This window comes from Carcharodon carcharias, chromosome 12 (genome assembly GCF_017639515.1).
Source record: "Carcharodon carcharias isolate sCarCar2 chromosome 12, sCarCar2.pri, whole genome shotgun sequence".
NCBI lineage: Eukaryota > Metazoa > Chordata > Chondrichthyes > Lamniformes > Lamnidae > Carcharodon > Carcharodon carcharias.
Genome location: NC_054478.1, coordinates 85,860,141 through 85,873,632, shown reverse-complemented (window position 1 = coordinate 85,873,632; position 13,492 = coordinate 85,860,141). Strand labels below are relative to the sequence as shown.

At 41.6% G+C, this 13,492-nt stretch overlaps 1 protein-coding gene across 3 annotated transcripts; it reads left to right on the top strand.

Annotated features, from left to right (window-relative positions):
• The first annotated feature begins 3,694 nt into the window (after positions 1-3,694).
• LOC121285035 (cytochrome c, somatic-like) lies at positions 3,695-12,103 on the top strand. 3 transcript variants are annotated; one of them, XM_041201155.1, is made up of 4 exons: positions 3,721-3,824; positions 7,209-7,408; positions 11,525-11,700; positions 11,779-12,102. In XM_041201155.1, the coding sequence occupies exons 3-4, from the start codon at positions 11,532-11,534 to the stop codon at positions 11,922-11,924; spliced, it is 315 nt and encodes a 104-aa protein (XP_041057089.1). In that variant the 5' UTR covers positions 3,721-3,824; positions 7,209-7,408; positions 11,525-11,531; the 3' UTR covers positions 11,925-12,102. The 3 variants fall into 3 exon arrangements, with proteins under 3 accessions (XP_041057088.1, XP_041057089.1, XP_041057090.1); XM_041201154.1 differs by lacking the exon at positions 7,209-7,408 and having other exon boundaries at positions 3,695-3,824; positions 11,779-12,100; XM_041201156.1 differs by lacking the exons at positions 3,721-3,824; positions 7,209-7,408 and adding an exon at positions 8,890-9,012 and having other exon boundaries at positions 11,779-12,103.
• The last annotated feature ends 1,389 nt before the right edge of the window (positions 12,104-13,492 follow it).

Sequence of the window (13,492 nt, the reverse complement as noted above, 5' to 3'; positions counted from 1 at the left end):
CTGAAATTAATTTCCCTCTAATCAAATTGGATAATGAGGGGTTGCTTGAAAATTTAAATGACATATTGAGTTACGTTCCGAGCAAGTGTCAAAGAGATTTGGAAAAGCTATTGCAGTCACACAAACCTATCTGTGGAAATAAATTGGGAAAGACACATTTAGCTATATCTAATGTATGTATAGAAATTTCATCTTCAATAAGGCAACATCCTCATAGATTAAATCTGGCAAAGTTATCACAAGTACAAAAATAAATTGATTTCATGCTTCAAAATGATATCATTGAGCCTAGTTGCAGTAACTGGAGTTCGCCTATTCCACTGGTACCAAAACCAGGTGAAACACAAAGACTATCGAAAAGTAAATGTGGTGAGAAAAGCGGATTCATATCCCATACCATGGTTGGAAGATTGCATTGAGATAGTGGGGCAATTGAAATTTATCACAAAGATTGACTTGCTAAAAGGATATTGGCAGGTACCGTTGTCGGAGGGAACAAAAAAGATAACATCTTTTGTAACACCAAGTGGACTATATCAGTTTAAAGTCATGCCAGTTGGTATGAAGAATGCACCTGTAACATTTCAATGACTGACAAATAAAGTAGTTGCAGGTCTAAGTAATTGTGTTGTTTATATTGCTGATCTAATCATTTTCAGTCAGACATGGGGGGAGCATAAATAGCATCTGGAAGAATTATTTACTCGACTAAAAGAAGCTAATTTGGTGATGAACTTAGCTAAAAGTGAATTTGCAAAAGCAAAAGTTACGTATCAAGTATCATTGGACATGGTTAGGTGGCTCTGAGAGATGCAAAAGTCAAGACTGTTGTGGATTTCCCAATGCCTACACAAAATGAGAAGTTTTGAGATTTCTGGGCATGACTGGGTTTTACCGGAAATTTATACCAAATTTTAGTCGAGTGGTTGTTGCACTGACTTAACTATTAAAATAGAACAATAAGTTTCAATGGACACTGGAATGTCAGAGGTCATGTTAATTTGAAAACTGTATTAACTACGACACCAGTTTTGGCAGTACCCAAATATGCCAAGCAATTTAAGTTGGCCGTTGATGTAATTGAATATATGCATTGGGGCTGTACTGTTATAAAATGACACTGGAATTGAAAAATCGATAGGGTATTTTTCACAGAAGCTGAATGTACAACAAAGAAGATATTCAACGATCGAAAAAGAGACTTTGAGTTTAGTGTTAGCATTGCAGCATTTTGAAATTTACGTTGCAAACAATTCATCAGAAACAATCGTTAATATAGACCAAATTTTGAGACAAAAGTGTAAGACTTTTTAGGTGAAGTTTATTATTGCAGCCATTTAATCTACGGATTATACATATTGTTTGAAGAGAAAATCTGCTCGCAGATGCGTTATCAAGAGTTTTAAGCTTAAAGGAAAATTGGACATTTTTAAAACCCTGGACACTGAACTGGAGTGATTTCTGTTGATACCAAGGAATTGTATATATATATTATGTTAATGCATGCATCTGATAATGTAATAGTATAATAAGTACAGGAGATAGTGTGAGATGGGTTATTAAAAATGAAGCCGTCTTTTAGAATTATGAAGGTTCATTTTTTCATTGGAAGGGGGATGTCATGAAGCCAATAATGTATATAACATTATTGGAAATTATTTTTTTAAACAGCAGTTTAGTCTGTGTGTGTTAATTGGATTAAAGCCAGGTAGTCTGGGTGCTTTCATGTATAGTAGTTTTGAGATGTAAACAGAGGTATATTTGCATTTTGTTGATTACAGCATACAAGAGTGGGAGTGAAATCTTGCACCTAGCTAGGAGACAACAAGCAATATGTTTATATAACTAATAAAATAGGTACTATGAAAAGGGTTTTATTGTCAGAATTGGTAGAGTTCAAAGGGCCTGGTGGTACATTGAAAGTTTACATTCAAAGAGAAGTGCTGGGTATAACCTGACGGGTGATTGTGTGTGCAGAGCAGAAACATATAACTTCAAAGCAGCTGTAAGCCTACAACTGTCTGCAAAGGAACCAGATTGAAAGGAACCTCATTTTGAATTTGTAAGGTGAAAATGCTTTGCCTGGTGTCTGCTTAAAGTCTATGGTTATTGTTGCCTTAGTGGAGATTAATTTGGGAATTTGTTAAAAATTATGATAGTAGCAATTTGTAGCCACGTGTATATGTTTAATTTGTTGTAAGTTAACAAATGTCTCATTTAGTTTGATATAAAAACTCTGGAGAACTGATGGCCTTACTCCTGAATTTAGAGCTGCATCTTAAACATACCAATTGAAAATAAAGTTATGACAGTTGTTTAAAGTTTCCCTCTGGGATTTGAAATAACGGCCTTTACCAACTGCTGTGTCAAAACAGCCACGAATTCAAAATTCCCATCCTCATATACTACACTCACCATGGCCTGGCCTCCGCCTGTCTATGTAACCTCCTCCAGCGTTATACCACTCTGACAACTCTTGAGTTCCCCCAGTCATAGTTCCTCTGGGTGCCAGCCATCAGCAGGGGATTGGAAGAGAGAAATTGGTGCTGCACCTTGCCGTAATGTGTCCGACTGAGGAATGGAAATTATTTTTCAGTGATAAAAATCGAATTTGCTGCTTCAGTGGATGCATTTAAGTAAATCTAGATAAGTACATGAGGGAAAAAGTAAATTGTTGAATGGGTGAGACTAAGTACGGTGCGAGGAGGAGGTTTTGCGGAGCAAAAACTCCTACAAAGGCCAGTCGGTTAATTGTTTCTGTACTGTAAAATTCTATGGCCCAGAATCTTTGACTGGAAACTGTTAGTGTTCGAAATTATTACACCTTTGAAATTGACCACAACTTCAGGATTTAACGCAAACGCAGATTAAGTGGGAAATGCTGAAGTTGCGATCTGTCTGTCATTCATTGCTGTCACAGGCTGTGCTCTGTCCACTTGCAACACCCCACCCCTCCCTCCGTTAATCTGGTGAGAACATCCCCATCTCTGCATTTATAGCGCTGTTAGAAAGCATATAAAAAGTTCAGCATTTTTCAGAGGGGTCTGACTTTTCTTAAAAGGTGTTCTGAGTAATAACTACTGCTGAACAACAGATCTGGCCGTAAAAGATGCATGGATGTTGTTAACTATCTCCATTATGATTAATTGTTATTTATGAAACTAGATTTTTAAATAATTAACTTTAAACATTTCATAATATTTCAGTTTCTACATTCATTCATGTACCAATATTTATTTTTCTGTGTAAAATCTTTAAAAGTGATTCGATTATTACTGTTTTCATTTCCTGGTTGGCTGTCTGTGAGAATTATGATTCGCTGCTTGGACAGCTTGATGACATCACAGCAGCTTGATGCTGGGAATCCCCCATACATTATACTACAATCAATTGCAGGTTGAGTTCTCACCACAGAAATCGCTAGAAATCCGTACCAATGCAAATTCTAAGCAATTTGCATCTCCAAGTTTCTTTGTCCCGCCATTGGTGGCTATGTCTTCAATTGGCTACAGCCCATGCTCTGAAATTCCTTCTCTAAACCTAATCGCTACCTCTCCTCCATTCAGATACCCTCTAAAATGTACCTGTCCCTCTCTGATAACAGGTCTCTATGCAAGTTGCTGGCTATTGGAGCCAGAGATGGATGAATGTGGCCTCAAGCTGCTGCTATTGTGACGTTGCTGCCCAGGTTCTCCTGGGGTGGGGCTGACTGGCACGTGATTGCGCATTACGTGCTGCTTTTTGAGCGCGAGGGTGGTTAACGGCTGTAACTCGCCTGTATCAGGTGGAGAACGAGAGGTGGTGGGGTGAAGGCATCTCGAAGGGTAAGTAGCCGTCAGATCCGCACTTCCCTCCCTTGCCAGTACATCGATGAGTATTTTTCACATTCCTAAGTGTGTACGGCTGACGGAATAGCGGTCGTGATCAGTAATCCGGCTCTTTGAGATTTCGATCATCCGATGACTCAGGAGTGACCATTAACATTGATGCAATTGTGAATAAGAGTTTCTGCGACAATGGGGATAAGTTGGGGATAGAGTGAGCAACGTTTTATAAGTGGAAGTCAATAGGCTTAGTAGGAAATTAGACGGGGATTTAAAACTTGCCACCCTGTCAAAGAGAACAGCTTGGTCCAGCCTGAGCTGCAACCAAGGCGCTGGATGCAAAAGGTGTAGAGTTTTTGATGGAGTCAGTGTACCCAACATTGAATTGTAAACAATTTTCCAAAACATTAGCCTCCAGGAAAGACCACTAAGTAATAGGATTTGACAATGGAGAAGGAAGTGTGGTAATGCTCAATGTGGTCTCTGACAGTAGTTGGGAAGACTTGTTATGTGCTGGATACACTTGAATCTGTGGACTTCAGACATGAGTTTGCAAAAATGGAAGCTCGTACCTGAGAATGGTCTGGGTGGGAGGTGGAGAATGACTTGATGTGGATAAGGGTATCAGAAGCACAAGTGGTATAACAAGACAACAGTAGTTGTAATGTAATGATAACTGGAGAACCAGAGGAAGAGGAATTGACCAAGAACAAAGAAAAGTACAGCACAGGAACAGGCCCTTCAGCCATCCAAGCCTGCACCGATCATTATTGCCTGTCAAACTAAAACATTTTGCACTTCCGGGGTCCGTATCCCTCTATTCCCATCCTATTCATGTATTTGTCAAGCTGCCTCTTAAACACCACTTTCGTACCTGCTTCCACCACCTCCTCTGGCAGCGAATTCCAGACACTCACTACCCTCTGCGTAAAAAAACTTGCCCCACACATCTCCTCTAAAGATTTCTCCTCTCACCTTAAATCTATGTCCCCTAGTAATTGACTCTTCGACCCTGGGAAAAAGCTTCTGACTATCTACTCTGTCCATGCCACTTATAATTTTGTAAACTTCTATCAAGTCGCCCCTCAATCTCCATCGCTCTAGTGAGAACAATCTGAGTTTCTCCAACCTCTCTTCATAGCTAATAACTTCCAGACCAGGCAGCATCCTGGTAAACATCCTCTGCGCCCTCTCCAACACCTCCATATCCTTCTGGTAATGTGGCGACCAGAATTGCACGCAATATTCCAAGTGTGACTTAACCAAGGTTCTATACAACTGCAGCATGACTTCCCAGCGTTTATACTCACTACCCCTGTCAATGAAGGCAAGCATGCCACATGCCTTCCTGACTACATTATCCACCTATGTTGCCACTTTCACATGACCTGTGGACATGTATACCCAGATCCCTCTGCCCATCGATGCACTTAAGGGTTCTGCCATTTACTGTATAATTCCTACCTGTATTAGACCTTCCAAAATGCATTACCTCGCATTTGTCCGGATTAAACTCCATCTGCCATTTCTCTGCCCAAGTCTCCAACCGATCTATATCCCATTTATCCTTTGATAATCCTCTTCACTGTCTGAAACTCCTCCAACCTTAGTGTCATCTGCAAACTTACTAGTTAGCCCAGTTACATTTTCCTCCAAATCAATTATGTATATGACAAACAGCAAAGGTCCCAGCACTGATCCCTGTGGAACACCACTAGTCACAGCTCTCCATTCAGAAAAGCACCCTTCCACTGCTATCCTCTGCCTTCTATGACCAAGCCAATTCTGTATCCATCTTGCCAGCTCACCTCTGATCCTGTGCGACTTTACCTTCTGTACCAGTCTGCCATGAGGGAACTTGTCAAAGGCCTTACTGAAATCCATGTAGATAACATCCACTGCCCTTCCATCATCGATCATCTTTGTTACTTCCTCGAAAAACTCGATCAAGTTAGTGAGACACGATCCCTCCTTCATTAAAACAATGCTGCCTCTTACTGATATGCCCATTTGCTTCCAAATGGTAGTAAGTCCTGTCACGTAGAATCTTCTCCAATAACTTCCCTATCACTGACGTAAGGCTCACCGGCTTGTAATTTCCTGGATTATCCCTGCTACCCTTCTTAAGCAATGGAACAACATTGGCCATTCTCCAGTCCTCTGGGACCTCACCCATAGCCAGTGAGGATACGAAGATTTCTGTCAAGGCCACAGCAATCTCCTCCCTTGCTTCCCTCAGTACTCTGGGGTAGATCCCATCTGGCCCTGGGGATTTAGCCATCTTAATATTCTTCAAGATGCCTAACACTTCTTTTTTGATCTCAACATGATCCAGGCTTTCTACACACTCTTCCCTAGACAAATCGACTGCTAAGTCCTTCTGTTTGCTGAATACTGATGAGAAGTACTCATTTAGTATCTCTCCCATTTCTTCTGGCTCCACACACACATTCCCACCTCTGTCCCTGAGTGGGGCTACCCTTTCCCTGGCTACCCTCTTGCTTTTTACATATGTATAAAAGGCCTTGGGATTTTCCTTAATCCTGGTTGCCAATGACTTTTCATGACCCCTTTTAGCTCTCCTGACTCCTTGCTTAAGTTTCTTCCTACTTTCTTTATATTCTCCAAGTGTGGCCTAACCAAGGTTCTATACAGCTGCAGCATGACTTCCCAGCTTTTATATTCAATACCTCTGCTGATGAAGGCAAGCATTGCCATATGCCTCCCTGACTACTTTATCCACCTGCGTTGCCACCTTCAGTGACCTGTGGACATTTTACATTGAGTGGTACACTGAATTGAAGAGGAAGCTGCGGAGGGAAGTTTCCTCCAGGGTGAAGGGGGATTGGAGGTTGGTGTGGACAGGAAGGGAGAATATAAAATTCAGTGAGGCTATATTACCAGTTAGAACCAGTCAAGATTTTAGAGGCTGTGTGAGTTTGAGGGTGGCCATAATTATGGGTGGGCCTGTTGATATGAAGGATGGAGTTAAGGGAAGACAGGAGGCCATTGAAATAGAGAGATCTGTTGAAGCTAAAGTAGAAGTTGTAGTCACTGAGGGCAAGTAACCACTTGCTCCACAGGTTGATGGAGAGAGAAGGGAGGTGATCTCCCTGACAGCATTATGAATGTACCTATATCACATGGATGCAGCTGCCCACCACCTTCTCAAGGGCAGTTAGGGATGGGCCAATAAATGCTGACATAGCCTCTGATGTCCACACCCGTGAAAGATGAAATAAAAATTCGGATGCCAGTCTTTAGTGTAAACAAACTGCTACTGTAACCTTGTAAATCTAGTACCTAATGGCAGGCATTAGACAGGTAGTGCTTTGCTGCAAAGATCACAGCTGCTTTAACTTTTATGCTGTGGTGTCATTTCAGGCTAAAACTGGGGGATACACCAACATTATCCAAAGAGCTATGTGCAGTTGTAATATGCGTTCAATGATTTGGATTTAGACCTGCGACAATGGTATCGAGGTTTGTAGGTCATACCAAATGGGAGATATTCTTTATTCTGCAAGAAAGCTGCAAAGGAATTTTAATAGGCCCAGAAGGTTGGAGATGAAGTTTCATCGTCAGTAAGTGTGACATAATACATTGTGACTTTTTTTTAAAGGCAGTGATTATTCTCTGACTGGAAATAAGCTCATTGCTGAAAAAGATGAGGGGGTTTGTGAGTATTCTTCACACAGCACCTGATGTGTGTGCTGTGGTTCAGTTGGTAATACTCTCACTTCTGATTCAAAAGGTTGTGGTTCAAGTCCCACTCCAGAGACTAGATCACATAATGTAGGCACACCCGCCTGCAAATATGCCAGTGGTGGGGGGTGTTGTAAAAGTTCCCCCTATGTCTTTGACTATGAAGCCATGGAGAGCCCCTATGCTTTTTAACAGCCTTCTTAATTTGTCAAGTCGACTTCAAAGATTTGTGTATGTGAATGACCAGGTTTCTCTGTTCCTACAACCCCTTTAAAATTTTACCATTTAGTAATGTTGCTTATTTTTCCTTTCAAAATGCATCATTTCATACTTTGCATTAAATTTCACCTGCAATGTTTCTGTCCATATTACCAATCTGTCTCTCTCCTCCTGAAGTTTGTTACTATCGTTTACTACATTTCAGAATTTTGTGTGTTTTGCAAACTTTGAAATGCACTGCCTTATAAAAGAACCGTGCCCCTTTAAGCTGTTGAAAGCCTTTAAATCTTGCAGCATAATGTGATTTCCTCTCGCAACAGGAAAGTTCTAAATCACAGCATTCCTATCTTATGTTCATAGCTGGAAAAACCTGAAGACTATGCTAATGATATGACTCAGGAAATATATGTGGTCTAACAATCAGGAAGGTGCTCCTCTTTCTTGCCTCACTTCTGTTTGGGTATTATACCCAATGAGGAAATCTAGGCCAATGTATTTGAATATTGTGATTTCAGACCTGGAAATCAGGAACATTTGATACCCTTAGACCTGTCAATGCACCTAAAATGCTGCTTTAGCATTCCTATGATGTACTTGATGGATCTGGTGGAATTGTGCCTGCTGGTGTATAGGCATGCCACAGAAAAGTCAGAAACCAAAGCAGTAGAGCATATCTGTGGTCTCTTCGGATCTAACCCTTGACTTCCTAGATATCTGCAATTGCCGGTGCATAGTGGACTGCCATAAAATGAATGCATCATGAGTGAATGCTGTTGGAGAATCTTCAATTTACCTGCAGTATCCAGTGAAAATGGTCGCACAGAAGCTGAACATTGTAACAATAAAATTTCTTCCACTTTGCCTATGGTGCATTTCTGTGACATTAACTCTAATGTTTCCTGCCAATGCAAGATGGCGGTCTGTGCATGCCCTCTGGTCTGCGCGTGCGCGGAAATCTAGTGACGTTACTCCACTGCGCCTAGCCTGCCAGTATCACGGCACACATGCGCAGACATCTGTGCATGCTCACGTGAGGCACGCGCAGGGCTGCACAGGCATGGTAATGTCAGGAAGCACGCATGTGCAGATTTAAAAATTCGGCGGTTCCTGGGGAGTCTGTCAGTAGGCAAGGGGTGTCCATGGGGACTGTTGGGCAGTATTTACGGGGTTCGTCACCCGCTCCTCCCCACCAAGAGACACAGTGTGAAGGGAAAGAATAAAAAGTTCTTCTGCAGACAAAGACTAAAAAGCTGAATCAACAGTCGTGAGTTTGCCTTACTGTGGCCATCTTAACCTGTTATTGGCATTTTTCTTCTAGCTTCACGTGCAACTCATTGGAATAAAGCAATATTTCCACACTATTTCCCCTCTGTGCTTTAGGCACATATGCTTCTTTATCGGATCAAAACTTTGAAAAACTTAAACTGGTATGGAAAAAAGAGCGATCCTTGCAGCTCGCTGATGACCTGAATCTTTGAATTTGAACATGTGAAGGTGTTGACATTACAGCGTGAGCCTGGCAAGTCAACAAGGAAGAAATTTTAATTAACCACTCACTGCGAAACTCAGCTTCCCAGCTGTGATGATTTGAACAGCACCATCTTTAGTCCTTGCCAATGCATAAGTCATACCTCTCCATGACGTAACTGAGTAAAACAGGCAAATTGTGTATGCACTGCATTGGCAGCAAACACAGCCAGAAATTAATTGTCATTTTAAAAATCTTAGACTTCTGTCCTGTTGCTCACGTATCGGTTTGCTCTCACAAACAAATCAAACATCAATGTCTAGCATGATGCCACCACCAAACACATCTTCCCTTCAACCCCCCCCCCCCCAAAGCCGGCGGCATTCCGTTGGGATTGTTCCTTTCGGGACATCCTGGTCCACTCCTCCATCAACCCCTACACCTCAACCCCCTCCCATGGCACCTTCCTATGCAACCACAGAAGGTGCAACACCTGCCCCTTTCCTTCCCCTCTCCTCACCATCCAAGGGCCCAAACACTCCTTTCAAGTGAAGCAGCATTTCACTTGCACTTCTCTCAATTTAGTGTACCGCCTTAGCTGCTCCTAATGCAGTTTACTCTACATTGGAGAGACCAAACGCAGACTGAGTGACCACTTTGCGGAACACCTTCGGTCTGTCCGCAAGCATGACCCAGACCTCCCTGTCACTTGCCACTTCAACACTTCACCCTGCTCTCATGCCCACATGTCCATCCTTGGCCTGCTGCAATGTTCCAGTGAAGCTCAACGCAAACTGGAGGAACAGCACTTCATCTTCCAACTAGGCACATAACAGCCTTCCGGACTGAATATTGAGTTCAACAATTTTAGATCATGAACTCTCTCCTCCATCCCCACCACCTTTTTTCCAATAATTTATATAGATTTTTCTTTTCCCACTTATTTCCATTATTTTTAAATGTATTTCCATCCATTGTTTTATCTCTACCTTTTAACCTATTTCGATCCCTTCCCCCCACCCCACCCCCACTAGGGCTAACTGTACCTTGCTCGTCCTGCTTTCTACCCTTAATGTCACCTATTAGCACATTCCTTAGATAATATCACCACCTTCAACACCTCTTTGTCCTTTTGTCTATGACATCTTTTGGCTATCTCCACCTATCACTGGCCCTCTATCCGGCTCTACTTGTCCCACCCCCCCTTAAATCAGCTTATATTTCACCTCTTTTCTATTTTTCCTTAGTTCTGTTGAAGAATCATACGTACTCGAAACGTTAACTGTGTTCCTCTCCGCAGATGCTGTCAGACCTGCTGAGTTTTTCCAAGTATTTTTATCAATGTCTATCTGCAGTAAAGAGAGTGGTATAACTAATAACTCCACTGGAAAGAGCTGGAGATGAAATAATTTAAGGCAACTGTTACCTTCACTGTCACTTACAGCACCATGTTTAGTCTTGTGATGGGTTGCAGATTATCTTCCCAGGTGCATCAGAACCTCTGAAGGCATTGCTGTTCTGGCAGCTCCGGATAATTCCTTTTGAATTGATAAACTTGGCTGGCAGATCAATGATGTTTAGGAGCCCTCTCCCCGCAGTGAAGTTTCACTTCCCTCGCATTTAAAAGCTCCTTTTCCTACTAACACATGTCGACTCCAAATGAAATATCCATTGTGCTAAGGGAGAATAATGGGACCCAAAAAGTCCATGCAACACCCAACTCTCCTTAAAAGTTCCTGGTCAAGATACTGGCCAAATGCAGCAACAAAGTGGCAATTTTGTCTCCTCGCTCCCGAAAAGTCAATTTTCCATTCCAAATGGAAGATGCTCCCTGTCCTTCTAAAGTTGATTTCAGGCACAGCCCAGCAACTGAGAACACAGTTAATATGTGCCATATTATCACGTGGGTTATAACCAATGTTAGGGAAAGAAGTTGATGTGGAGGCCGGGTTGAAGTCACTTCCAGTTGTTTCAAATAAAATCTTTTTTTCTTGTGCAATTTCCCTGGCTAAGTCTGACCTGGAACTGGGAATGCTTATCAAACATAAATTGGGTGGAGACCGGATGTAATGGACTTCTACTTTTTCTTCCTGGGAAATTGGCATGTGTGGGGCATTCAGCAAGGAAAAGTTAGCCCTACCTACCAAGTTAAATTAATGTAGCAAATGAATAATAAAACCTCAGATTAATTTATATGATTTTATTCATGATTTACAGAAGTATATTTTGAATCGATTCATTTGAAATTTGACAGCAAGTTACTACAGTTCGTGTACAATCCCTAATGTTTTTCTTTTTATCATGTTAGAGTCTAAATGGGTGATCCAGAGAAAGGAAAAAAAATCTTTGTACAGAAGTGTGTTGTGTGCCACACAATTGAAAAAGATGGAAAACATATGGTTGGCCCAAACCTCTGGGGTCTTTTTGGGCGTAAGACCGGATCAGCTGCAGGATATGCCTACACTGATGCAAATAAGAATAAAGGTAGTGCAATTTAGACTGCAACTTTGCTTGCATTTCAGTATTGTTTGTCCTTGAAGTAAAATTTGAATTTATATGCAGGCATCATATGGGGAGAAAGCACTCTAATGGAATATTTGGAGAACCCCAAAAAATATATTCCTGGAACAAAAATGCTGTTTGCTGGTATCAAGAAGAAAAGTGAACGTGCTGACCTCATTGCTTATTTAAAGCAATCATTGTCATAGTAAAAACTTTAATGAAATGCTTAATTTAATTTTGAAATGTACATTTTTGTTAGTCATCCAAAAATTTAGTCAGGAGTAAATCACTTAAGTAGTTCATGTGCTTCTCTTTGTTAAGTGCTAACTTGTTAGTTGTTTCTTCCTACTGCAATGGAAATGATTTGAATGTGTAACAAACTTTCAACTTCTAAAATAAAGTTTTCAAAGTGCCTTAGTAATAAGAAAATAATTTGTTGCATTACCATAAGTAAGTTTGGTTCCAAGCCATATGTTATTTTGCCTTTGCAAGGAGTAAGTTCTGAGATTTTTTTCTTTGGTGCAGTGAAAGCAACTAATATCTCCATGGACATGTCCAAGTAATTATTGAGTGGCCTTGATTGAGCAGGGGCAGACTGCATCTAATGAGATGAGATGAGATGCACTTCTGTGGAACTTCTCATTCTTATTGCAGGAGGGGTTCCCAGAGTGCCCTTCGAAGTGGCATTTATTGCTTAATTTAAAAGCATAATTCTCTTCAATGATTGGCTAAAAAAGTAAAGCAGAGCAGTGCAAAAACAAAAGCAACTCAATGTGCCAAAAATAATAGTAATTCACATTCATGCTAACTTATTAAAACATACTGTCAAGGAATTCCGGCTCAAAGGGCAGGAATGGGTTTGAAAAAATGTTACTAATGTCATGTTTCTGGGGCAAACCATGAACCTTAGCCTTACAGCACATCATTGATACCAAGCTGCTCTCCAGCAGAGTGGCAGGAGTAAAGCGCAGCAGGGCCATGAGAGGTAAGTCTCACCCACTCCCCAACCACCACACTTCTCTCTCTCTCTCTCCCCCCCCCACCCACCGGGCCTGCTCCAGCATTGCTTTGCTGCTGTGTGCTTCTGCTGAAACTGTCAGTTTTGTTGCCACAGTGCTCCCAGGTTGTGTGACAGCAACTGTTGGAGCCTGAGGTTGTGGCTTATCGTTCTATTGCTGGTCATTCTCATGTGTGTCTTCTGCTTGAAGTATGGTGGTACTTATCTGAAGGTTTGGCTGCTCTGACCAAAGGGGAGGTTCTGCTGCCTGCAACGGATTTGGACAAACCGGCTCTGCAAAGAATGAAGACAATTCAGAGCAGAAGTCCATTCGAGAGTCTCTTCACTGGTGGACCTTACAGTTCTGTGTAGTTGACAATAGAGGTTGTTTTGACATCTTCTGCCATTTTGAGGAGGTTAAGTGCAACACAGGCATCCTTGCTTGAGAGAGAAAAGGATTGGTTTTGGATGACATGCAAAATTTTGAATATTTGCTTGTCGCCATACCAGAGTGGTTCTAGGATCGTGCCTATGATTGGAAGTCAGATTCCTCCAGGGCCTTAGAGTGGTGTGTCTGTTGTTCAAAGCCTGAAGTCTTTCAGCCACAGTTCCTTATCCGAAAGGACCGTAACACTGACTCCTGTGTCTAATTTGAAATTGGTGAGGTGACCATTTACAGAGATGTCAGCATTCTAAAAGGACCATCCACAGGGGTATTGAGTATAAAAGCTGGGAAGTCATGCTGCAGCTGTATAGAACCTTGGTTAGGCCACACTT

What these genes read in the sequence shown, in the direction of transcription:
- LOC121285035 (XM_041201156.1), top strand. Translation starts at nt 11,532, where the DNA reads ATGGGTGATCCAGAGAAAGGAAAAAAAATCTTTGTACAGAAGTGTGTT. An exon ending in TGATGCAAATAAGAATAAAG is followed by an intron (nt 11,701 to 11,778) that starts GTAGTGCAATTT and finishes ATTTATATGCAG; the next exon opens with GCATCATATGGGGAGAAAGC.